General features: G+C 39.2%; 1 protein-coding gene across 1 annotated transcript in view; it reads right to left on the reverse strand.

Annotated features, from left to right (window-relative positions):
* lta4h (leukotriene A4 hydrolase) overlaps positions 1-24,121 on the reverse strand; it is a 67,603-nt gene that overhangs the window by 40,584 nt on the left and 2,898 nt on the right. Inside the window, exons 2-9 of the mRNA XM_060843283.1 lie at positions 19,106-19,236; positions 13,558-13,678; positions 11,150-11,218; positions 8,865-8,969; positions 7,160-7,212; positions 4,799-4,871; positions 2,536-2,676; positions 2,269-2,292 (exon numbers count right to left, since the gene is read on the reverse strand). Of these exons, the coding sequence (XP_060699266.1) occupies positions 2,269-2,292; positions 2,536-2,676; positions 4,799-4,871; positions 7,160-7,212; positions 8,865-8,969; positions 11,150-11,218; positions 13,558-13,678; positions 19,106-19,236 (717 nt within the window). The remainder of the gene's footprint in view (positions 1-2,268; positions 2,293-2,535; positions 2,677-4,798; positions 4,872-7,159; positions 7,213-8,864; positions 8,970-11,149; positions 11,219-13,557; positions 13,679-19,105; positions 19,237-24,121) is intronic.

Here is a 24,121-nt window from a genome sequence, read left to right on the forward strand (position 1 = left end):
TCAATCACTAATGTTTGTGCATTAGAATGAAAACAGCTGTACTAGCAGAACTGGAGAGGGTCTTCATTCATGGCACTTCCAACAGCCAGTAATGAATGGCAGCTGTATAAGAACTGCTGCCTTCATTTTACTTCCTCCCCATCCTTCCTTTCTCAAAATAAAGGACAAACATCACTAAAGCCTAAAATCAATTCCAACATGACTAAAGCTCAAAATGACAAGCAATAAAGAACATTTTGCTCCAGTTGTACAGAGTAATGGTAAGGCCACTTTTTTTGTGGTTTTTGTCTCATTTGTGTAAATGCATTTGAAGCAGTTCAAAAAGGTTCACTTGACTGATACTGGGATGAGGAGCTTATCTTAGGAGAAAAAATTGGGCAGGCTGGGCCCTGTATCCAGTCGGAAGAATGAGAGGTGATCTTATTGAAATATACAAGATCCTGAGGAGATTTGACAAGGTAGTTGAAGGGATGTTTCCTCTAGGGGACAGTTTAAAAATAAGAGGTATCCATTAAAAACAAGGATAAGCTTTTTATTCTGTTAGGGTATCAAGTGCCTTTGGAACATTATTCCCCAAAGATTGGTGGACATAGAGTCACTGAATACTTTTAAAAGAGAGGTAGATAGATTCTCAACAAAAAAGGATCAAGGGCTATCAGGAAAATATGGGATTGAGGCCTCAATCATATCACACTTTATCTTACTGAGCGATGGAGCAGTCTAGAGGGGTCAAATGGCCTATTCCAGCTCTTAATTCACATGAACATGGCAACTAGGACAAAAGGAATTAAGAACAGAGGTAGACCATATGTCCTTTCAAGCCTGCTCGATAGGATCTTTGCTAAATTTGACGTCAACTCCACTCTCCCACCTATTCCTATCATGCCTTTATTCACTCAGTAGCCCAAAATTTCTCAATCTTGAATAGACTAATATCTGATCATCTGTCACCCTCTGGAGAACAGAATTCTATAGATTTATAATCTAATACAGGAAATCATTCCTTTCAGCACAGCAAGTCCTCACTTAACGGCACAGTTGTTTTCATGAAAATTGAAACTTTAAATAGTGAAATTACTATATAATTGTGGTTTCCCATAGGAATCAATGTCAAGTTTGAGTTAGGTTCCTTTGGACATTTCTCACCCAGCAAAACAAAACACTGCAGAAGTTGAAGTATAGTACCGCACCTGTGGAACACTGCATTCCCAGCTGAAATAACTTGCAATAGAAAATGCAACACTAATATTAACAATATTTTAAAAAGACTTGATTCACCTTTCCTGTACAGAAATATTAGACTGATTAAGTTCTCTCATTGCAGAGGTTGGTCAGAGCAGGTAACAGTTGGATGCTCTGAACTGACTGATTTCTGCCACTAGATGGAGCCCACACGTCTCTGCGAGTTCAGGAGGGAAGTCAGGAACAACAAGAGGAACAGACATGGACCTTCAGGTAAAAATAAAGGCACAGGTGGTGAGGCTGGGGCAGAGCAACAGTGGGAAGTGAGGGGGAAACCAAAGGAAAGCTGATAATGAGACTAGAGGGTGAGGTGGTGAGTCAGGATGAGAGAGAGAGAGAGAGAGAGCCCATGATGGTTGGGGACGATTCCAAAGATGGTTGGGGAGGGGGGAATGGGAATGGGGTGACAAGGCCAGAGGAGATGAAGCCAGGAAACAAAGTCAGAAGGGAGGCAAGACCAGGAGCCAAGAGGTCCGGAGGATAGGCAAACTGGGAAACAAGGCCAGCAGGGGTGGGTGGGTGAAAGAGGGACTGGGGGAAAAGGTCTGAGCAGGAAGGCCACGGGATATGTAGTCTGCCAAGCAATTTAAAACTGAAACTGACAGCTTTAACAAGTTATACTTACATTAGGTTATTAATATTGTGAAAGTGAAACTATGTATGAGTCATCGTTAAGTGGGGACTTAGTGTACTGAATGGTTGGCCTCTTATCCTGAGGTAATAAACTCCAGTTCTCGACTCCACAGCCAGGTAAAACTGGGTGTCAGCAATTGTATTGTCAAGCCCTCTAAAAATTTCAAACATTCCCGAGAGATCAGCTCTTATCCTTCTGAGCTCCAGAATATATTCATCCATTCCCCTCAGACCTCTCTACAGATAAATCTGTTTACCCTAAGAATCTGTCTAGTAAATCTTTTCTGCACAACTAAGCCACATATAAAAGATAGCTCTCCATTCTGTCAGCAAGTTAGGAACAGAACTATTCAATAAGCTTTACATCAATAAGTAACAGAATATCGTACTTACATTAGAAAGACTTCTATCACCAGCCTAGAACAAGATAAAAATTATATTACACATTATGCAAGCTTTAGTCAGGTGAACTAGAATTGAAACCCATTATCATGTTATCACTATGATAATTGCCAAATAAATATGCAATAAAATTCATGTTTCACAGAAAGCACTAAATAACCATTTATAACTAAACAAGAGATTCAATGTATTCATTAATTTGAACAGTATGTATTTTGAAACAGCTGCTAGAAAACTAAAGTACATTTCATTTCTTACCAGCAAAGTTGGTGTTACAAAAGTGAGGCAAGGGTTCTCCATCCCACCATAGGGAAATGACGGAGGAAGAACAAGGAGATCATATTGTCCCCATACATATGGGCCCATCAGCTCTTCAGCTTTCTTGAGCATTGTTTCAGTCTGTCATCAGATATAATGCATTAGTATACACATATGGTAATGTCTCAAGAAGGCATTTCATTTGATCAATTACAAATATCAGGAGAAGCAACATATGATCAAGAGCCAGCATGCTTTGTATTTAAACTGGTAACAGGTTCCTGTTTCCTCTTCCCCATGTCCCAACTGCTGCCAGTTTAACGTTAGACACATTTCCACCAATGTGGATTTAAAATTAACACTAGGTTATTTATGAATTGCCCCTCTAATTTTCTTTGCTCCTCTGTAGTTAAAATGGCAGGCCTAAAAGCCTAGCCAAAAGCTTGTCAAAGAGGAGAATTTGAAGTAGGATCTCAAGGAACGGAGGTGGAGTAACACTGGTGTTTTAGAAAGGGAATTTCAGAGTGGCGGACTTGAGGCTAAAAGCATGGCATTCAGGATGGGAAGATGTACAAAGCGGAGAGTTTGGGGAGCAGTTAGAAGTCGTGGTTAGAAATAAGAAAGGGTGAGGCATATTTAAATAGGAGAAAGAGCTTTAAATTTAGGATACCGATGGGACTGAGAATCAATGATGCGAGGAGTGACAGGAAAGCAGAACTTGCAAGCAAGTGAAGCAGCAAAGATTTAAACTAGCTGAAGTTATGAAGGGTAGAAGATAAATTTCATGCAAGGAGAATATTGGCATTATTGAGTCTAGAGGTAACAAAGGTGCAAATGAAATATTTGGGCAGGTGAGGAAAGAGTGGAGACAGACTATGTTAACAGAACATTGAGAATTTGTAATTTTAAGTGTGCAGGGTCATAAGCAAGCTTGGCATCTAACAGATTGCCAAGAATCTGATTCATTTTGAAACAATGGTTGGGAAGGAGTAAAATTTTTGATGTAGCTTAGTCCCATCTTCTGGCTGTTGGACCTTGCAACCCATAGTTTACACACTCAACTGTGTGTTATAAAAGGTCAGAAGTCACACGACACTGGATTATAGTCCAACAGGACTTTTGAAATCAAGCTTTCTGAGCACTGGTCCTTCCTCACGTGTCATGTGACTTCTGGCCTTGTCCACCCCAGTCCAACATCAGCATCTCCACATCATATTACATAAAAAGCAATTGGAGTTTAAGCCTCAATCATGCTTTCAGGCAGTGTTCCAGATCCCCAACTTCCTCTTGTTTAAAAGAAATTCTCAACTCCTCTAATTCTTTGACAAATTACTGTCAATCAAGATCCCTGTTTATTGATTCTGTGCTATCTCCCACCCTTGCAAATTTTTACTCATGGCTAAAGTTCTACATTTTTGTCAACATCCTTACTAATCTCCCCTAACCCTCTCTGCTGCAACCCATCCTTAAGGTAACAGTGACCAGAACTCTGCTTTGTAAAATGAGCATTTCCCCAATTTAAAACATGCACCCTTGGTCTATCTTTATCTTTTACAAACGACTCTAAATCTAACAGAACTTTTGACCTTATTAAAATATTCGACCGCTATCCAGATTCAATCCCTAAAACAAAATCCAAAACTGCCCCTTCTTCTGTTGAGTTAGCTACATATTAGCTAAAAGAGATCTCCTCTTAGCATTAAAGAATTCTGTGTCTTCTGTCCTTTATGCTGAATTTATCTCAGTTAATATTAAGTTTAATTGTTGAAACCCCCAACAACAACTCTTAGTTTTACATTTCTCAGCAGCTTTTTGACATATCTGCCCCTCTATCACCCTCTCAGCAGTTTAGTTGTTCCTATTTTGCTCCACACATCAATCCATAAAGCCTCATTTTGTGCTCCTTCTCATGTCATTCCTGCTCACAGTTCAAGCCTTCTAATGTTCAGCTGAAAGACATGTAGATTATCTAACAATACTTTCTAGCGAACCAACTTACATAAAGCAATAATGGAAGGGTTGGGAAGCTAAATCTGTGCCTTTAGGTGATGCAATGGAGGACCTGCAGGCAAATTAGGATCAAGTCAGTCAAGCAGATAAAGGTGAATAAGGAGAATTCCAATGAGCTAGACAGCAAAAGGAGATGTGTTGAGGCAGGATAGCTCAGTTGACCATTCAAAGGTTGCAGAAATAGGCCGTAGGAATTCAACTGCATTCCTGGTATACCAGTAGTCTGTACAAGTGAAAAGCATGTGAAACAAACCTCTTCAAATTCATAAGCAGCAGCATCCACCATCTCTTTCTCTGACCAGACTCTAGATCTTGGGCCAATTACTCTGAAAAGCAAATTCACCTTATCAGGCAGCATTAAAGGATTAAGTTCTTTTAATCTTGTCTTTCATGGTGTGAATTGGTAATGCCTGAATTTAAATAGCATAAAACATCTGCCAGATCCTCCAAAGGGCATTAATATTGTAGCATTCAATTTCTTTTGTTAATGCCTTCTCCTATATTTTTCTTCAGGCTTTTGGGCCTCTATTATCAAACAGAATAATTCACAATGGGGGAACTGCCGTACAAGGTCTGCACAGTCTTTGATACCTCACTAAAATGGGATTGAAAGAACAAACCAAATTGCTGCTTCTTTGGGACGACAGAAATATTGGCCAAAAGATACATGTCGGGTTCCACTCTCTTCTTCGAGCAAAGAAAATTACAGCACAGGAGCAGGACCTTCAGCCCACCAAGCCTGCGCCTATCCAAAACTTCTATCTAAACCGGTTACCTATTTTCTGAGGATCTGTATCCTTCTTCTCCTTCCCATTCACATATCGGTCTAGATACATCTTAAATGACGGTATCTTGCCACCTGACCTATCTTCACTGACAACCAGAACTGTATACAGTATTCCAAATGTGGTTGACTCAAAGTCATATACAACTGTAACATGATCAGCCAACTATTGTACTCAACTTTAAATTGGATTGTGTTTTTTTTAAACTAGAGGGAGAGTTTAGCATCTCAACTGCAGGACATCCCCACCCCACCACCAGACTGTAGTCCACTGCAATAAAATGTCAGTCAACAGTACACATTGAAGTTTCAGTAGCTTAAACTGTCAAATTTAACTGGAGGTCCACCACTGAACCAAATATTATATATGCATTATGTATGAGAACAAGTGGTAAACATGAGCAGGAAACAGCGGGATGATGTCACTGCTTCCTAATCATGAATAGTTACCCACGTTTACCCCTTCATTGCTTCTGGAATGCTTGGCCAATTGTAGTTCTCTCATTGCAATCCCAGCCAAGATGATTTAATCTACAATTAAATGAACCTTTTTGTAGCTCTCAAATGTTATACATGTTTTGGTGTTTTCTGCCTCCACACCCATGATAAGTCATTAAGTCAGCATCCACTAGATTATATTCTTGGAAAATAAGTGATCAAAAACAAACATTCTTACAGCATTCCAACAGAGAAACACTCACCTCAAACAAAAATGATGCATAACTCTCAATGGCACAACTTGATCTTGTACCGAGAGACAAAACAGATTGTTGAAGATCTATATATATAATGAACATACAACACCGATTATCTTGAACAAGTAACATTACTAAATTCAAAGGACTTTTCCAACCCCTTTGTACCAGCAAAATATTAGTGACCGATCCACTTTTTCTACACTGCCCTCTCAGACAATTGGTACAAAGCCAACATTGTAAACTTTAAACACCTCAGACATTCCACTGAACTACTTTCAGGATATTCGTCTGCACGCTGGAGAGTGCATTGAAAGGCAAAAAGTCCAGAATCACTTAAGAACCAATTAGGTATAATAAAGGGAGTTAGGTGAAGGAACAAACAGAAGCTGAGCGACCTCCAACTGATCACAACTATCATATTAGTATTTTACATTTCTAATATTAGAAAATAGTTTCTGTCACCCGCACAAAGGAATATTCCCACAATATGCACCAGTAGAAATCAGGTACGCTCTTTGGACAGCGAAAAACAATGGTTTGCACATATTTTCACTGTTGAGAATGATGGGACCAATTTCCTTTAGCATTTCTGAACTGGATTATACCACCGGATATATCGCAAACATAGGTCAGCGTTCCAAATGATCATCACGTGGAATGGCCATTGTTCCAAGGCAATAGATGAATTGATAAATATAAATAATTTATAAAATTAAAAGATTCTCCAGCTCAGCTAATATAGCCAAGGTCCAAAGTCAAGCACAGAAATAGAGAAAGATTTTTCCCTTCCTAAAGCTGATATGAAACCACAATTGTCCATTGCAAAAGAAAATATGGTTGCAGAGAAACATTCTTGGAGCGACTTTAGAAAGTGTATGCCTGTGCTAAATTTCACAGAAAACAAATACAAGAAATCACCAGGAACAGCAGATAAGACAAATGTGATCTTACACTAATTCTTGGAAGTTAAGTGGCCATACAACAAGACAGAAATGGCAAAAAGATAACATTGTACTTCATGACTGACTGGATTAAATGTTTCACGCTTCCTAATGTTATCATGCTTTCAGGAAATATTGGATTTGAAATTTAAGTCTCTGCCTTCAAGTACTGCAATAATTTTAAAACATACCTGCTCTCCAAAGATCCAACAACTAGTGCAATTAAGTAGCTTGGCATCGGAACCTCGAGAGAAAAATATAGTTCAGTGTTGAGAAAATAATATTTTATATCTGTTGCAAGACTAACTGTAACAAATAGTGATGATTGGAAAATAAGATATAAATGTTTATATATAAATCATCACTTTACAATTTTGTTTTGCCTCAAATAAGCTGCAAATTTGGGGCTTGATTACTGGGAGAATGGTTCACTGTGTTTTCGACTTCAAAGTTTTGACAATAATTGGTTAAGGGCAAATCATCTAACTGTGTTGACAATCAAAACAGTATTTTGTACTAAGTCGTTCACTGATATAAAGAGAAGTCAATTAGGAGTAGGAATCATTTGTTTGCAGTGCAGTATGCAATTATAGTTTGAATAATCCCAGACCTTTTGCGTCTGTCATTGTTTGATGACTTATTCCTAACATTTGTCACAGTTGAAATAAGATCCTTTATATTGTCTTTCATGAAAGTCTCCATTCAATAATTTTATCCAGTCTTCCTGTCCTGGATTATTGTGAAGCAGGGCCTAGAAATTAGTCCAGATCCTAAACATGACACCCCGTGTTCACACCTTAAAGAGACAGCTGATCATTCCACCTTGTGACCCCACCAACATACTAAGCACAATAACTGAGTGCACTGGACGAGCTTTACCAGATTTTATAGCTCTCACTATATATCCTCAATATAAAGTTAAAAAAAATGTTCAATTCCATTAGATATTAAAATCTTAATAGAAATTTAGATGGATTTTCAATTTCTATTTTTCCCAGCACTTCAAGATGTTTACTTAGAGCAGTCAGGTAGGAAGATTACGAAAATTATAAATTTTTACACTAACCATTTTCTTACATAAACGTGACACAGCTTGGTGTCATACTGCAAGGGTAAAAAGACCAAGATAGCAAAGCAATAAAAGCTAGTCAAAATTCCATTCTTGCCACTATAATACTCCCTTCACCATGAGAATAAAAAACTCAAATGCTTAATTAGACTTTTTGCTCTCTACTTCATCAAAATTCCATTACATTTACCAATTGCATTAAATAGAAGATTAACAATAGAACAAGGTTTCTGATCCTAAACATTCCCTTCAAATAACATTACTGTTGGTATTTGTCACAATACCCAACACCACACTGTCACACACTGGAAATAGAGCCCATGTAAAGCATTGCAGATGGAAAAGCTTAGGTCCAAGTTCCAACCAAACTGAACTATTAAAACAAAATATCTTAACCATTTATCAATCAGCTTGTCATGAGGTTCTATTCAATGAACTTCCAGGTACTACAGATAGTGCAGAAAGGTAAACTGAATTCCTTTATCTTTCTCCTCTTCTGTCCATAAACAGAGGCATTTTATTTCATTTTAACTTCGACTCTGACGTTTTCCCCCAAACTCAAATTTAAAAATGACCCACAACAACCTCTTTCAAGTTAAAAGATGTTATTTATTAATGTCTGTCAGCATCTTCAAATCCAGGTGATCCATGCACAAAGAAAGAATCAAAGATATGGGGTTGCAATTAAAAATAGCAACTAAAACCATGGATATTAAATTCGTAATTTTTGTATAAGATGCAAACATCAGTGAAAGATGTTTTTGAAAAAAAAATCATTATAGGTTATAATACTTTCTGATCTAATTTAAGACCCTTCCCATGCCTACCATTTGCTGAAAACAGTAAATCTTTCTGCTGTCATCTTTGTTATCAGCCAATTCCCCATCATGGTTAGCACTCATAAGAGCAACAAGTTCTTTTGGTACAGATACCTAAATGCAAGGAAAAAACAAACAAACAACTGATCATTTATTCTCAGTAACGTGGTGAAAGAATAAAAACACAGCAACACTACAGATAATAATGCAATTGTTCAAAATGTTTTTGCTTCAAAATTGTCTAACAGCTTCTCTTCAAATAAAATCATGGAATCGTACAACACAGGAGGCCATTCACGCTGTGGAGCTTTTTGAAGGAACTTTTCAATTAGTCCCTTTCCCTACCCACCTCCCTGCAGGATTTTCTTTTATTTTTCAGGGATATAAGTAATTTCTTTTTGGAAGTTACTACTGAAACTATTTCAAACAGGAAGTAGATTCTAGAGCAGACCTTGCTACATAAAAATCTCATCTCCTGTGTGGGGTTCTATGAACTATTCTTTTGCCTGTATCCTCTGGTTACTAAGCTTCTGCCACTGAAAACTATTTCTCCTCTTTCCTTCATCAAAACTCCTCAATACTGAATATCATTAAATATCCTCTAAACTTTCTCCACGTGACTGAAAGACCCTTATCCTTGTATCATTTTTGTTTTTGAAAGGTTTAGCTTAACTTTATTGTTTGTATATGTGATGCCTTTATCTATACGATCAAGGCAATCCCATTCTTTGGGACAGGCAACAAATTCTAGCCTTGCCTGTAACTTCTACATCCTATGAAAACCTGATATGATCCAAAGGTTTTATGAACTTGCCTGGTCAACTTTAAAGATTTCTCTATGTGAACAACTAGACCTCTGATTTTGTGTTCCCTTAAAAACATAATACTATTTAGTTTATATGATCACTCCTGATTCGCCCTTCCAAAATTAAAACCTCAAGCTATGTTGCATTAAATTTCATCTGTCATATCCTAGCCTAGTCTCTGTTCTAGATATTTAATATTTGTGGACTTTGCAGTTATAGCTCTCTATCCAAATCAAAATCATTAATATAAAATAAAAATACAGGGCCCCAGAGGATTTTGAAATCATACTCATAGATACAGGTCATTTGGCTAAACCAATCCATGATGGACTCCAATACATTTTGAAAAATGACTGTTCATCACTAGACTTCCCTTGCACCCAGTGTTATCACTGCCTCTAACTAATTTTGTGCCTGTGGGATTAATGTAGGCATTAATCTGTAGACATTAATGTAGACCAAAGCAGCAGCAGAAAGATTGGCTCACACCCCATGTTACAGGCAGAGGGGGAATGAACAAGGAGGGAAATTACCACAGATATGTCATAAAGAATTATTCTAATATGTCTACTGGTGTTTGATTTCAATGATCCAAAGTCACTAGCTAGAAACAGAATGCTTTCTCAAATTGGAGTCAGAGACCATAAAGAACTGGTGTTAAAAAGAGGGAAAATGATAAATTAGATTATAGCAGAATCAAGAGAAGACTCTGTTGAGCAGCCTTGATCCATTGAAAAATATTCTAATTGCAAAGTTGAAAACAGAATAAAACAAAAGTCAAAAGATTTTGTAACGTTATAAGTGGTCATTTGCACAGTATAGCAGTCTTTAAAATAATTAAAATTACCTGCAGTCAGGTAAAATGATGACATTGGATACTATCTAGTATCTTCACTGTTTCTTTACTGACATATTTCCCTTTTTCATCCAACAAGTGAAGTTTAGTTCTACTTTATGTTTCAAAAAGTATGTGAAAGGCTAAAGGAAGTAAAATCTGTGCCAAGAGAAGCATAGTCAAGTTTCAGTAAATGTCACCTTTATTCTTTTGGATCATGACCATATGAAAATATTTTGGGAGTATGCATGGACAGGTAGATGATAAAATGAAGTTAAATTGAACAAACATTAAAAGTAGATCACAATCAAGAGACTCTCTGTGTCAGTCAAACAAACAGCAAGCTTGGAGACATTGACAGATCAGATTATATGACCTTGACAGCCAACAGGAGATACAAACTAAGGCACAAAGTTCAGTACTGTTACAAACTGGCTGACTTAAAGTTTAGAAGTGCCCAATGAAATGAAATGAAGATGAAGATGAATTCTTTCTACACAAATTGGGAACTGCTTAAATTTGTAGGTACTTAGCAAAAAGTTGTGGCAGCCTGGTCCAGCAACAATGCAGCAACGCTAGCAATAAAATAATCAACCTTTGTCAAATTGGAGCAATAAATTTCCATTCATTATCTAGCTTACGAGGTTACATACCCGGGCATAGTACGTGCTTTTCACAGAAGGTGTGTCCTGGCAAGGGACCATGCTTCTGCAATGTATTGCCTATGAATAGAGTTTTAAAAAATCACAATAACAATTATACAGTCCAGCCATTAAAATTTAACTTTAATAGCTATAAATAATCAAGCACTTTATCAGTTAAATGATGTAACAGCAGAAATAAAATCAGCTTGACTTAGCAATTTTTACATTAAGAATACTCGGTTAACTCTAGTTCCAAAGCCATGATCCCAAACAGTTACTAGAAGGCTTCTTTCTTGGAGCCAACATAACTCTAACATTAATGCTATTATCATTAGGACATATGTATGTAATGACTCTTTGGCCTATAATGGGTCAATTTGGAAAATTAAGATCAAAAGAAATAGGAGCAGCATGCCATTCACCCTCGTGAACCAGCTCCACCATTCAAAGAAAAACAACAGATATGGCTGGCAAAATTAACAGGTACAGCAGAATCTGTAGAGAGAAACAGAATTAACATCAAGTCCAGTGACCCTTCCTTAGAACAGGAACAAGATCATGGCTGATTTGATTTGGCTTTAATGCAACTTCCTGCTAGTTTTTCGATAACACCCAAATGTCAACCAATATCTTGATTGACTCAGTCTTACTTACATTCAATGACTCAGCTTCCACTGCTCGCCACAGAAAACTTCGACGGTATTTGATTCTACCTCATTTCCACCTCTCTCATCCCCTCCACTATCTCTAAATTAAACTATCTAACATCTATTAAGAATGAGCAGAAATTTCCAACTATGAAGAAGACGGAAGACATTACATCTGCCTTAGTTGCAAAATATTCCTCAGCCGTTAACTTCTCTCAGAGGCTGAAAGAGATGGTTTGCAACCTTGGTGTCATGTTTGCCCCAGCTTTCTTTTCATATTCCCTATAAGATTGTCTATTTTTAGCCTAATAACATGATCTGACATTGCCATAGCTGTTCATTTCATCCTTGCTGGACTTGTGGTGTTGATTCTTTCATCACACATCTGGCTGTCCTAACTGGAGGCCACAGCAACAGCCTCATCCAAAATTCTAACCTCTACTTAACTCTCACCAATTTCTGCTCACCCATCTCCTGTAGGTTCAGTGACAATTAAGCAATGCCTTGATTTTTAAATTCTCATCCTTGCTGTTAATACCATCAAACCATGGTTACACTCTCCTGTTACTCACTCCAGCACTGCCACCTCTGGTCCTTGACTTCAAGACCCTGAGCTCTGCAATGTCTCCCCACCACAACCCCACTCCCCAATCCAAAGACCTCTTTTCCTTCCTTCAAATCCAAATCCTTGATCAAACATTTGGACATCTGCCTAAAATATTCTGTGACTTGATGTTAAATTTGATTTGAAAGATGCCTGAAGATCTACCGTTTATTACTTTAATACACTATATAAATGATATTGTTGGAATGCATACAATTAGGAAGAATTTGACAATCAGATAATTTAAAACAATGTAATTTAGAAAGACAGACCCAAGGCAGAGTACGTATCTGGAATTAGATATTTAACAACAGAATTGCTTTAATGGTGCTAATACAGAATTATTAAGCTTGTATAAATTATTTGTGCATGTCCAAAAATAAAACCTGATCAAAAAAGACTCTCAGCCAATCCATTAGACTAATTTTAAATCAGATTTGAACATTTGACATTTAGGTTTCATGAATGAAAAAAAATGGTGCCCTTGATAACATCAGGAATAAGAGCATCTAAAGGTCAAAGGTGATCACAATGATATTAAATTGAATTTTTAACAAATTTTCATCTTTCAGTTACCTTAAATATGATCAGGCTTTCAGATATGGGACAAATTTAATCAAACTTCAGTTTTGTTTAATTGACTTTAGAATAAATAGTCACCATTTTAAGAATGAGAGGAGGATGAATTTCTTCTCTCAGTGAACGGAGTGTCTTTGAACACCTTGCCAGAGAGACCTGTGAGGGCAGAGTCTTGAAGGCTGAGATAGATTTTTGATGAGCAGGGAAAATAAAGGGTTACAAGGAAAATGGGCTTGAAGAGCGTTCAGTCAGTCATAATCCTATTGAAAGGCAGAACAGGCTCAAGGGGCCAAATGACCTACTCTGATCTTGAAGCGTTTTCAACTATTCCCAATAAAATGCCGAAGTCGACCTCAACACCAAGGATGCATTAGAGCTTTTTATTAATTTACAGATTGATTGCTGTTCCCAGTTCTGAGTAAAATTATCTTCAATATCAATTATAAACTATACAGGGTGAACCAACAGAATTTGGAAAATTGTTCAATTGTTCTAACTATTAACACAGATGTAAGCTGCAGTTAAACAAACAGAAGTCCGTTGCAAGAATGTAATTTTTAAAAAATTAGGTATTTTAAGTGTTGTACCTGACATTGGCTAAACAGGTATGGGTGCTTCTTCCCAGCTGTTTGCTCAGCAGTGAGCCACTGCAAAGCTGAAGCTTCTGGTGATGTCTCATAAATAACCTCCACCACTGTATGCTGGCCCCTGTAGAATTAGAAATGGTACAAATCAGTACCAATTAGCACTAGTCATACATCAACCCTGGAGGATAGTGTAAGGCACGTGGACCAAAAAATCTTTGTCTTTACAACCTGTTAAATTAGTTAATCTAAATAATGAGAGCAACCAAAACACTTATAGTGCCTCATAGCCCTAAACGGAGGGAAACGTAAATATGCCAGGATTCCCACTTCTATTTGCTATCCAGTCTTTCCTGTGGGAAAGTGGAGTAGAAATGAAATGAAAAGAGCCCACCTATGGCATCATCCACCCTGGACTAGATAAGTGGTCTAAATTTAATTCAATTGGAAGTTGTTTGATTTTAAACTTTGAGTGTGGTCAAATGATCCCAGCTTTATGTAAACATGGCACAACATTTTAATGCTGTATTGTAGCCATCTTCAGAAGAGACATTAAACCTGCTTTGTTATGGATATAAAAGACCCCGGCACTATCTGGGGAAGAGACAGCTCTTTATGGAAAATACCTGCTCCTTTTGTCAAAATTACAACAGATTAACTGATAAATTTATCACATTTTGCTGTGCATTAATGAATGCTTCAAAACTAGCACATTGAAGCTGGCCTAATAACATGGAAGGCATCTTTGGATTAGATTAGATTAGATTACTTACAGTGTGGAAACAGGCCCTTCGGCCCAACAAGTCCACACCGACCCGCCGAAGCGCAACCCACCCATACCCCTACATCTACCCCTTACCTAACACTACGGGCAATTTTAGCATGGCCAATTCACCTGACCCGCACATCTTAGGACTGTGGGAGGAAACCGGAGCACCCGGAGGAAACCCACGCAGACACGGGGAGAATGTGCAAACTCCACACAGTCAGTCGCCTGAGGTGGGAATTGAACCCAGGTCTCTGGCGCTGTGAGGCAGCAGTGCTAACCACTGTGCCACCGTGCTGCCCTACACGTTAGAATTGTAAGTTTATCCTTCTGTTTTTAGCAACTCCTGTTAAGGGTGACATGGTGGCTCAGCAGTTAGCACTGCTATCTCAAAGCACCAGCGTCCCAAGGTTCGATTCCAGCCTCAGGCGACTGTCATTCTCTCCGTGTCTGCCTGGGTTTCCTCCCACAGTCCAAAGATGTGCAGGTCAGGTGAATTGGCCATGCTAAATTGCCCCCTGTGTTAGGTGCATTAGTCAGAGGGAAATGAATCTGGGTGGGTTACTCTGCGAAGGGTCTGTGTGGACTTGTTGGGCCGAAGGGCCTGTTTCCACGCTGTAGGGAATGTAATATAATCTAATCTAATCATAGACTAATATGGATAACCAACCAAGTTGCTCTATTCCTGATGCCACTTTTACTGTTATATTTATTGAGCCAAAAATGATTAATATTGGTTCTACAATAAGTCGGATTATAACAGACATATTTAAATTATTCATTAATACTCCAATATTGTGAATCACTTTAACGTGTGATGAAGCCATTGGTCAGACAACTATCAAGGCACTGTGATGAAAAGCCACTTAGAGTCGAAATATTAGATTGCTCTCTCTCCATGGTTGCTACCTGGCCTGCTGTGATGTCCAGCAATTGTTGTTTTCAGTACAAATTTACACGGATACAAACAGCATCTTTAACTTTTCTAATAATTCAGGATTTTTTTTAATAATATTGACTACAAAATGATACATATTCAATGTTCTGATCAGGTCTAAAGTTGCTAGTATAGTTTTCAGCAACATTTATCCACTGATGAACTCATTACCTTTACTACTCACCACCTGAATCATTGCTCTGAATCTGATCAAAGCTTTGAATGAAGTTTGGCACTATACACTTTAAAAAAAAAGTGAATAATTATACGGATTTTCATTTCGTTTCCTCGTCAATTACTTGAACTGTTAAAATTACTGGCAAACAGCACAGAGGGTCAATTCACCTGCTCTGACCTGTTCCATCAAGAAATAAGATCTTGGTTGGTCTGAAACTGTGTGTTCCATATCCCTTAATTTCCTTCCTTACCCAACAAAGCTCTTAATTTGTCCAGCATCCAGTCTTTTTATTTGAAAATGTAGGGATAGGCGGTGAAAGAGAAAAAAACTCCAGACTTCCCTTTACTGCACATAAAAATATTTCCAAGTCTCCTTTTGACTCCAATGTAAAGATTGTGTGCTCCAGTATTTCTGGATTTCCCCCATAAGAAACTTCTTTTTCATAATTTTAAATTTCTCAATTCTTCATCCTTCTGAACTCAAAAAGGAGGGGAGATAGCAAACATTGGTACTCATGTTACAGTGGCATTCATGTTGGAGCTGGACAGAACTTTGTTTAGGCCAGAGCTAGAGTACTGTGTGCAGCTCTAGTCATCATACTTGACAGGAAGGAAGCAATTGCACTGATTGGGGAGCAAAGTAGATTCATCAGGATGTTGCTTGGAATGGAATACTTTAGCTACGAAGAGATAACCTTGGGTTGCTTTCATTGGAGCAGCAAAGGCTAGAAGGGGAACTGTTAGAGATGTATAAGATTTTGAAGTGCACGGACAGGGTGAAGAGAAAGCAGCTGTTCCCCTCAGTAAGGGCTCTGTAATACGGGTGGATAATTTCAAAGTGGGAGATGCTGGAGATCAGACTAGAGGGTGTTGCTGGGAAAGCACAGCAGATTAGGCAGCATCCGAAGAGCATGAGAATTGATGTTTTGGGCATAAGCCCTTCATTAGGGCTGAGGCTTGTGGGTTGGGGGCTGAGAGATAAATGGGAGGGGATTGGGGTTGGGGGCAAGGTAGCTGAGAAACCAACAGGTGGATGAAGATGAGGGATGAGGTGATAGGTCAGAGGGAGAGTGATGGACAGGGCAGGAGGACGGTGCTGATTTGGAGGTTGGGACTTTTAATAATGTTGGGGGAGGGGAAATGAGGAAGCTGTTGAAATCCACATTTATCCTGTGTGGCTGCAGAGTCCCAAGGCGGAATATGAGGCGTTATTTCTCCAGTCGTTAGGTGGTAATGGTTTGGCGGTACAGGCGGCCAAGACCTGCATATCTCTGATGGAGTGGGAGGGGGGAGTTGAATTGTTCAGCTATGAAGCAGTGGGATTGATGGGTGCGGCTGTCCTAGAAATGTTCTTTGAAACAATCCACATCCGTCAGAAATTTACCTGTACCTCTACCAATGTCATCTACTGCATCTGTTGCAACTGATGTGGTCTCCTTTACATCAGGAAGACAGGACGCCTTCTTGCGGATCATTTCAGAGAAATCTCTTCGATACCTGCACCTACCAACCCCATTGCCTTGTGGCTGAACACTTCAACTCCCCCTCCCACTCAGTCAAGGACATGCAGGTTCTGAGCCTCCACCATACCGTTCCCACCCGACACCTCGAGGAAGAATGCCTCATGTTCCACCTTGGGATCCTGCAACCACACGGGATAAATGTGGATTTCAACAGCTTCCTCATTTCCCCTCCTCCCACATTATCCTAGTCCCAAACCTCCAACTGGGCACCGCCCTCCTGACCTGTCCATCACCTTCTCTCACACCTTCATCTATCTATCACTTTATTAGCTACCTTCCCCCCAACCCCAGGCCCACAAGCCTCATTCCTGATGAAAGGAATATGCCTTATACATCAACTCTCTTGCTCCTCGGAGCTGCGTGACCTGCTGTGCTTTCCCAGCAACACACTTGATTCAATTTTAAAGTGAAAAGGCAGGAGGTTTGGAGGGGACTAGAGGAAAAACCTTTTGGTCATGGGGCAGTGGGGTCGAATGCACTACCTGGGAGTGTAGTTGAAATGGGAAACTCACAACCTTTAAAAAGTACTTGAAATGTCTTACATTGAAGATGATGGACCGAGTGTGGAAAAGTGGGACTCGTGTACATTAGGGTATATTTTTGATGGTACAGATTTGATGAGCTGCAGGGCCTCTTCTGTACTGCAGGACTGTGCCACTGCTTTCCACAGTAAAAATAAGCACTATACAAAATGTGGTAAAACAGCTAACGTTTTAGTTTTCTATTCAGCATTTTGTTTTTAATTTCAGATTTCCAGTGTCAACAGCATTTTGCTTGGGTTGCGATTAAGTATGTACCAGAGTACTAAAAACACAGATTCAAGTTGCTAAAAGAATCTCAATAAGTGTGTGCGTGTGGGCCTATTTTAATGAGGTCAGCCAGGTGGACCTTATAGAATGCATAAGTTCTCTGATTGGACCAGATTAACAGCCCCTACCAGGGAGTCTTGGCTGACAGATAATAAACTGGAGTGTCAGACATGCTGTTCACAGAGCTGGACCAGTGGTGAAAGGACTCTCTCTAAAAGAGAGGGGAATGACCTCTGAACTGCCTGGACCACACAGTCAGTATGTTCCTTACTGCTGTTGGGTTTCCATCTGAGGAGAGTTTTCCTTTTTGTCTCTTCGCCCTTGTTTCAGGTAGACTTTGTTTTGATTTTATTTTGTTTTTCTTTATTGTAAGAAAAATATAAACCGGCATGTCAGAGGATCTGGTCACTCTTGCAGCTGGCTCAGAGGAAGCCAGACCCCAGTCAAGTATTATGCACATGTAAATAAAGGATGACTTTGTGATAATTCCAGAGAGGTTGGAATCCTATTTCAAGAAGTAGAGTTGATTTAAGTATCCAGTTTTCAGTTCAATTGTTCACCAAAATTTGCCATTCATATTCAAAAAGGAAAGATAAGTTAAGTTATTAGAAAAGTACTAGACACTAGTCACCACCCATGGAACTGTCTATGTGAAAATACATTTCTTGAATTTTTTGTCCAGCTCTTGTATCACAGGAAATTAGCTGAAAGAGGCTGGGAACTGTCTCAATTTTGCATCAATAAGGACAGGACAAGCAACATAGACCAGCTCATTGTGAATTTAGTGAAAAGAAACAGGGGCAGGGAGGAAAAGGTTAAAACTAGATGTTGCAGAAACAAAGAAAACAGACGGTTTTAAAAATATCTCTGGTCCTGTGTAAACATGCCATTTAATGTATCAATTACAAATCTAAGTGCGAAGGGAATTACAAAAGGAATGGCCAACCAATAAATTTAAAAATCACCTTGAGTGAAAAAGTCATTATAAAATGTCATCATTCCAGTCTGTTATCAAAAATTCTGATCTATGAGGGTGTTGCATCACAGCAAGAGGGTGCAGTTAGGGTGCAACTTTCCTATCGGCAGTTTTCATTGTGAACACACTCATGGAGTCTATACAGAAGTGTATAAACATAAGGACATATTCCACATCTTCAAAAGTGAGTAAATCCAATAATCCTGGTCCAATCATTCCACTCTCTTGATTTTGCCTCATCTGAAAATTTGACTCCCATGAGCAACTCCATGGGAAATTAGTGAGCATTAAGTAACAAGATTTGATACCAATTACTGGATGATTAAATAAAGCAAAAAAATTTACGAAGTTTCAGCTTCATACCGCAGTAATTTATATGGAAGATTAATTGTCAAGGGCGTTCCTTTATAAGAGTGTTTATTTCCAAGTGTAAACTTGACTTCCTGTCCATTGACTGTAGTCTGGAGTATTTTAAGGTCCCTGGTATCCAAGATCTGTAAATAAAAAGTGAAAAATTCACAGTTAGATATCAGTGTTATAGTGAAGCAGATATATTAAATTGTAAAAGCAGAAAGTATGGTTGTAACTTCATTACAGAGGAAGTGACTGCTAGTGATATTATAAGTAGTTTATTAATCCAGAGACTTGCGTAAATTTCTGGGGACCCAGATTCAAGTCACACCACAGCAGATGGTGGAAACTGAACTTAATTTTTAAAAAATCTAGGATAAAGAGTCTAATGATGACAGTGAAACTGCTGCTGATCACTGGAAAACCTATCTAGTTCATTAATGTCCTTTCAGGGAAGGAAATCTGCCATTCTTACCTGGTCTGGCCTACATGCGATTCCAAACCCACAGTAATGCAGATGACTCTCACCTGCCCACTGGGTACAGGTGGGTAATAAATACTATCTTGGCCAGTGACATCTGCAACTTGCGAATGACTTTTAAAAACTGAAAACCCTGAATTTGAAAGTATATGTTTAAATATGAGATTTGCTTTGTTTGCTATCTTAAACCTACAAACCCTTTTAGACAGAATTAATTATAATTCAATTTCACATAAGCACAAGTCTATATATACACACCTGAAAAGAAATTGCAGCAGGAGCCTCTGCCTTTAGAAGGGAAGTGAAAATTGGAAAGAGAGCAATGGTAGCAACACGTGCTAACTTTTAGAAATAAATTAAGTCAAGTCAGCAATGGCAGTGTTTCAACAGCAACAGCTTATCAGGAGGAACATAAGGGATAATAAATTGCACAGATAGTGTAATTATACAGTTGTGAAAAACAAAGTTCCACATCAGCAACATTTGTATGTAATTATCATGATGTATCCAAGTCCACATACCAAGGTTCTGTACAGGAATGGATTTGCCAAAGTAGCTCAATGACTTTCATGGCTCAATGTTGCTACAGCCATTCACAGTATTCCATTCAGATGGAGGAACACCACGTGTAACCGGATTCAAAATCAGGGTGACCAATCACAAGAATCAGAAATGTATCTGTTTTAATGCATCAAAAAAATTGTTCTCAAATGAATAATGTCTAAATCTTAATCCTGAGTTCAGTCATCTACTATGATATTTTCTAAGTGTAAGACTATTTAATTTAGTAAGCGTTCACCTACAATCCTATTCCAAATTCACTATCGAGCCACCAGATTGTCATTTATATACAGGTAATGATCTGACTGCAAATATAGGAGGTATGGTGAGTAGGTTTGCATCTGACACAAAAATAGATGATGTGGTGGACAACGAAGAAGGTTATTTCAGCGTACAATAGAACCTTGATCAGGTGGTCCAATGGGGTGATGAAATTTAACGTAGATAAATGAGGTGCTACATTTTGGTCAGGTAAATCAGTGCAGGATTTATGCACTTAATGGTAAAGTTCTACGGAGTGTTGCTGAACAAAGAGACCTTGGAGTGTAGGTTTATAGTTCGTTGGAAGTGGAGTTACAGGTAGACAGGTTAGTGAGGGAGGCACTTGGTACACTTACCTTTATTGGTCAGTGCAGTGAATATGAGTTGAGAGGTCATACTGTGGCTGTGCAGGACGTTGGTTAAGCTAGTTTTGGAATAGTGCATTCAATTCTGGCCTCCCTGCTATAGGAAAGATGTGTGAAACTTGTAAGGGCTTAGAAATGATTTCCAAAGATGTCACCAGGGTGAGGGTATGAGCTATACAGATGAGGTAAATACGCTAGGGATATTTTCCCTGGAGTGGAGGCAGGAGGGTTACGTTATAGAAGTTTATAAAGTCATGACGATCACGGATGGGTGACTGGTCAAGATCTTTTCCCCAGAGTAGGGTAGTCCAATTTTTGAGAAGATTTGTAGCTCAGGTTGAACGTTGAACATAACAGCACATTACAGACCCTTCAGCTCTATGGTTTCACAGGTCCGTGCAACAATCTAAAGGCCACCTAACCTATACTATTCAATCATGTGTTTATTCAATAACCTTTGAAATGCTCTTAATATTGACGAGTCCACTGTGGTTACAGGCAGGGCATTCCATACCCTTACTACTCTCTGAGCAAAGAAACTACCTCTGACATCTGTCCTATATCTATCACCCCTTAATTTAAAGCTATGTCCCTTTGTGCTAGCCATCACTATCCAAGGAAAAAGGCTCTTATTGTTCACCCTATCTAACCCTCTGATCATTGTGTATGCCTCTTCGAAGTCATCTCTTTAACTACTTCTCTCTAATGAAAACAGCCTCAAGTTCATCAGCCTTTCCTCGAAAGGCCTTTCCTCCATACCAGGCAATATCCTAGTAAATCTCCTCTGCACCCTTTCCAAAACTTCCTCATCCTTCTGATAAAGTGACAACCAGAACTGTACACAATACTTCAAGTGTGGCCGCAGAGTTTTGTACAGCTGCAACATGATCTCATGGCTCCAAAGCTCAATCCTTTTACCAATAAAAGCCAACACACCATATGCCTTCTTAACAACCCTATCAACCAAGGTGGCAAATTTCAGGGATCTATGCACATGAACACAGATCTCTTCTGCTCATCTATACTACCAAGAATCTTATCATTAGCCCAGTACTCTATATTCCTGTTAATCCTTCCAGAGTGGATCACTTCACACTTTTCCTCATTAAACTCCATTTGCCACCTCTCAGTCTAGCTCTGCAGCTTACCTATGTCGCTCTGTAACCGGCAACATTCTTCTGCACCAGCCACGACTCCACCGACCTTGGTGTCATCCGCATATTTGCTAACCCTCCTTCTACGCCCTCATCCAGGTGATTTCTAAAAATGACAAGCAGCTTTGGCCCCTAAACAGATCCTTGTGGTTGACCATCAGTAAATGAACTCCAGGATGAACATTTCTCATCAACCAGCACCCTCCATTTTCTTACAGCTAGCCAATTTCTGATCCAAATCACTAAATCACTCTCAATCCCATGCCTCTGCATTTTGCACAATAATCTACCATGGGGAACTTTGTCAAATGTTTCACCAAAACCCATATGCATCACATCACTCGCTTTACCCTCATCCACCTGTTTAGTCACCTCCTCAAAGAATTCAATAAGTTTTGTGAGGCATGTCCTACCCTTCACAAAACCATGTTGACTATCCCTAGTCAACTTATTCCTTTCTAGATTATTATAAATCCTCTCTTATAATCTTTTCTAACAATAGAAGCAAGGCTCACAGGTCTATAATTACCAGGGTCGCCTCCCCCCCTTCTTGAACAAGGGGACATTTGCTATCCTCTGGTCTTCGGGCACTATTCCTGGAGACAATGATATCAAAGATTTAAGCCAAAGGCTCTGCAATTTCCTCCCTAGCTTCCCAGAGAATCCTAGGATAAATTCCATCTGGCCCAGGGAACTTATCTATTTTCACACTTTCCAGATTTGCTAACACCTCCTCCTTATGAACCTCAATCCTGTCTGTTCTAATGGCCTGTATCTCAATATTTCAGTATTCTCCTTGTTAACATTGTCTTTCTCCTATGTGAATACTGATGAAAGATATTAATTTAGCTCTTCGGACTCCATGCACAACCTCCCACTACTGTCCTTGACTGGCTCTAATCTTACCATAGTTTTATGCCTGACATACGTATAGAAATCTTTAAGAGTATTCCTTGATTCTACCTGCCAATCACTTTTCATGTCCCCTCCTGGCTCCTCTTAGCTCTCTTTTAAGTCCTTCCTGACTAATTTGTAACTCTCAAGTGCCCTAATTGAGCCTTCACATCTCATCTTTTATATAAGCCTCCTTATTCCTCTTGATAAGAGATTCAACTTCTTTAGTTAACCATGGTACCCTTGTTCGACCATTTCCTCCTTGCCTTGAACAAACTCCATATTTCAATGCCCATGCCCAGTTTCCTTCCCCATCCTATGCATCCTAAATCTCGCCTAATCGCATCATAATTGCCTCTTCCCCCAACTATAACTCTTGCCCTGTAATATATATCTATCCTTTTCCATCACTAGAGTAAACTGAACCAATTGTGGTCACTATCACCAAAGTGCTCACCGACCTCCAAAACCCCGCACTTGCCTAGCTCATTACCCAGTACCAAATCCAACATGGCCTTTCTACATACTATGTCAGGAAGCCCTCCTGCACATATTGGACAAAAACTGACCCATCTAAAAGTACACGAATTATAGTGTTTCCAGCCAATATTTGGAAAGTAAAGTCCCCCATAACAACTACCCTGTTACTATCGCTCCTATCTAGAATCATCATTGTAATCTTTTCCTCTACATCTCTGGAACTATTCTGAGGCCTATAGAAAACTCCCAACAGGGTGACCTCTTCGTTCCTGTTTCTAACCTCAGCCTATACCATCTCAGTAGACGAATCTTCATGAAGCATCTTTTCTGCCACCGTATTGCGCTTGACTAACAATGCTACACCTATCCCTCTTTTACCACCTTCCCTGATCTTACTGGAAGATCTCAACTCCAGAACCAACAGCAACTATTCCTTGTCCCTGCTTTATCAATGTCTCCGAAGTGGCCACAACATCGAAGTCCCAGGTACCAACTCATGCTGCAAGTTCACTCACCTCATTCCTGATGCTCCTGGTTTTGAAGTAGACACACTTCAAACCACCTTCTTGCCTGCTGGTACACTTCCACAACCTTGAAACCTTATTCATGACCTCAGTTCAGGTTGTAAGCTTGCTTGCTGAGCTGGTGGGTTTGTTCTCAGACATTTTATCACCATGCTTGGTAATGTCATCAGTGAGCCTCTGCTGGTGTTCTGTCTCACTTTCAATGTGTGTGTCTTAGTCCGTTAAGAGTGGGGGCATACCATTTTCTGGTTCATTTTCTCAGGTTGGTAAATGGGGTCCAAATCGATGTATTTATTGATGGAGTTCCG

Source organism: Hemiscyllium ocellatum, chromosome 23 (assembly GCF_020745735.1).
Source record: "Hemiscyllium ocellatum isolate sHemOce1 chromosome 23, sHemOce1.pat.X.cur, whole genome shotgun sequence".
NCBI lineage: Eukaryota > Metazoa > Chordata > Chondrichthyes > Orectolobiformes > Hemiscylliidae > Hemiscyllium > Hemiscyllium ocellatum.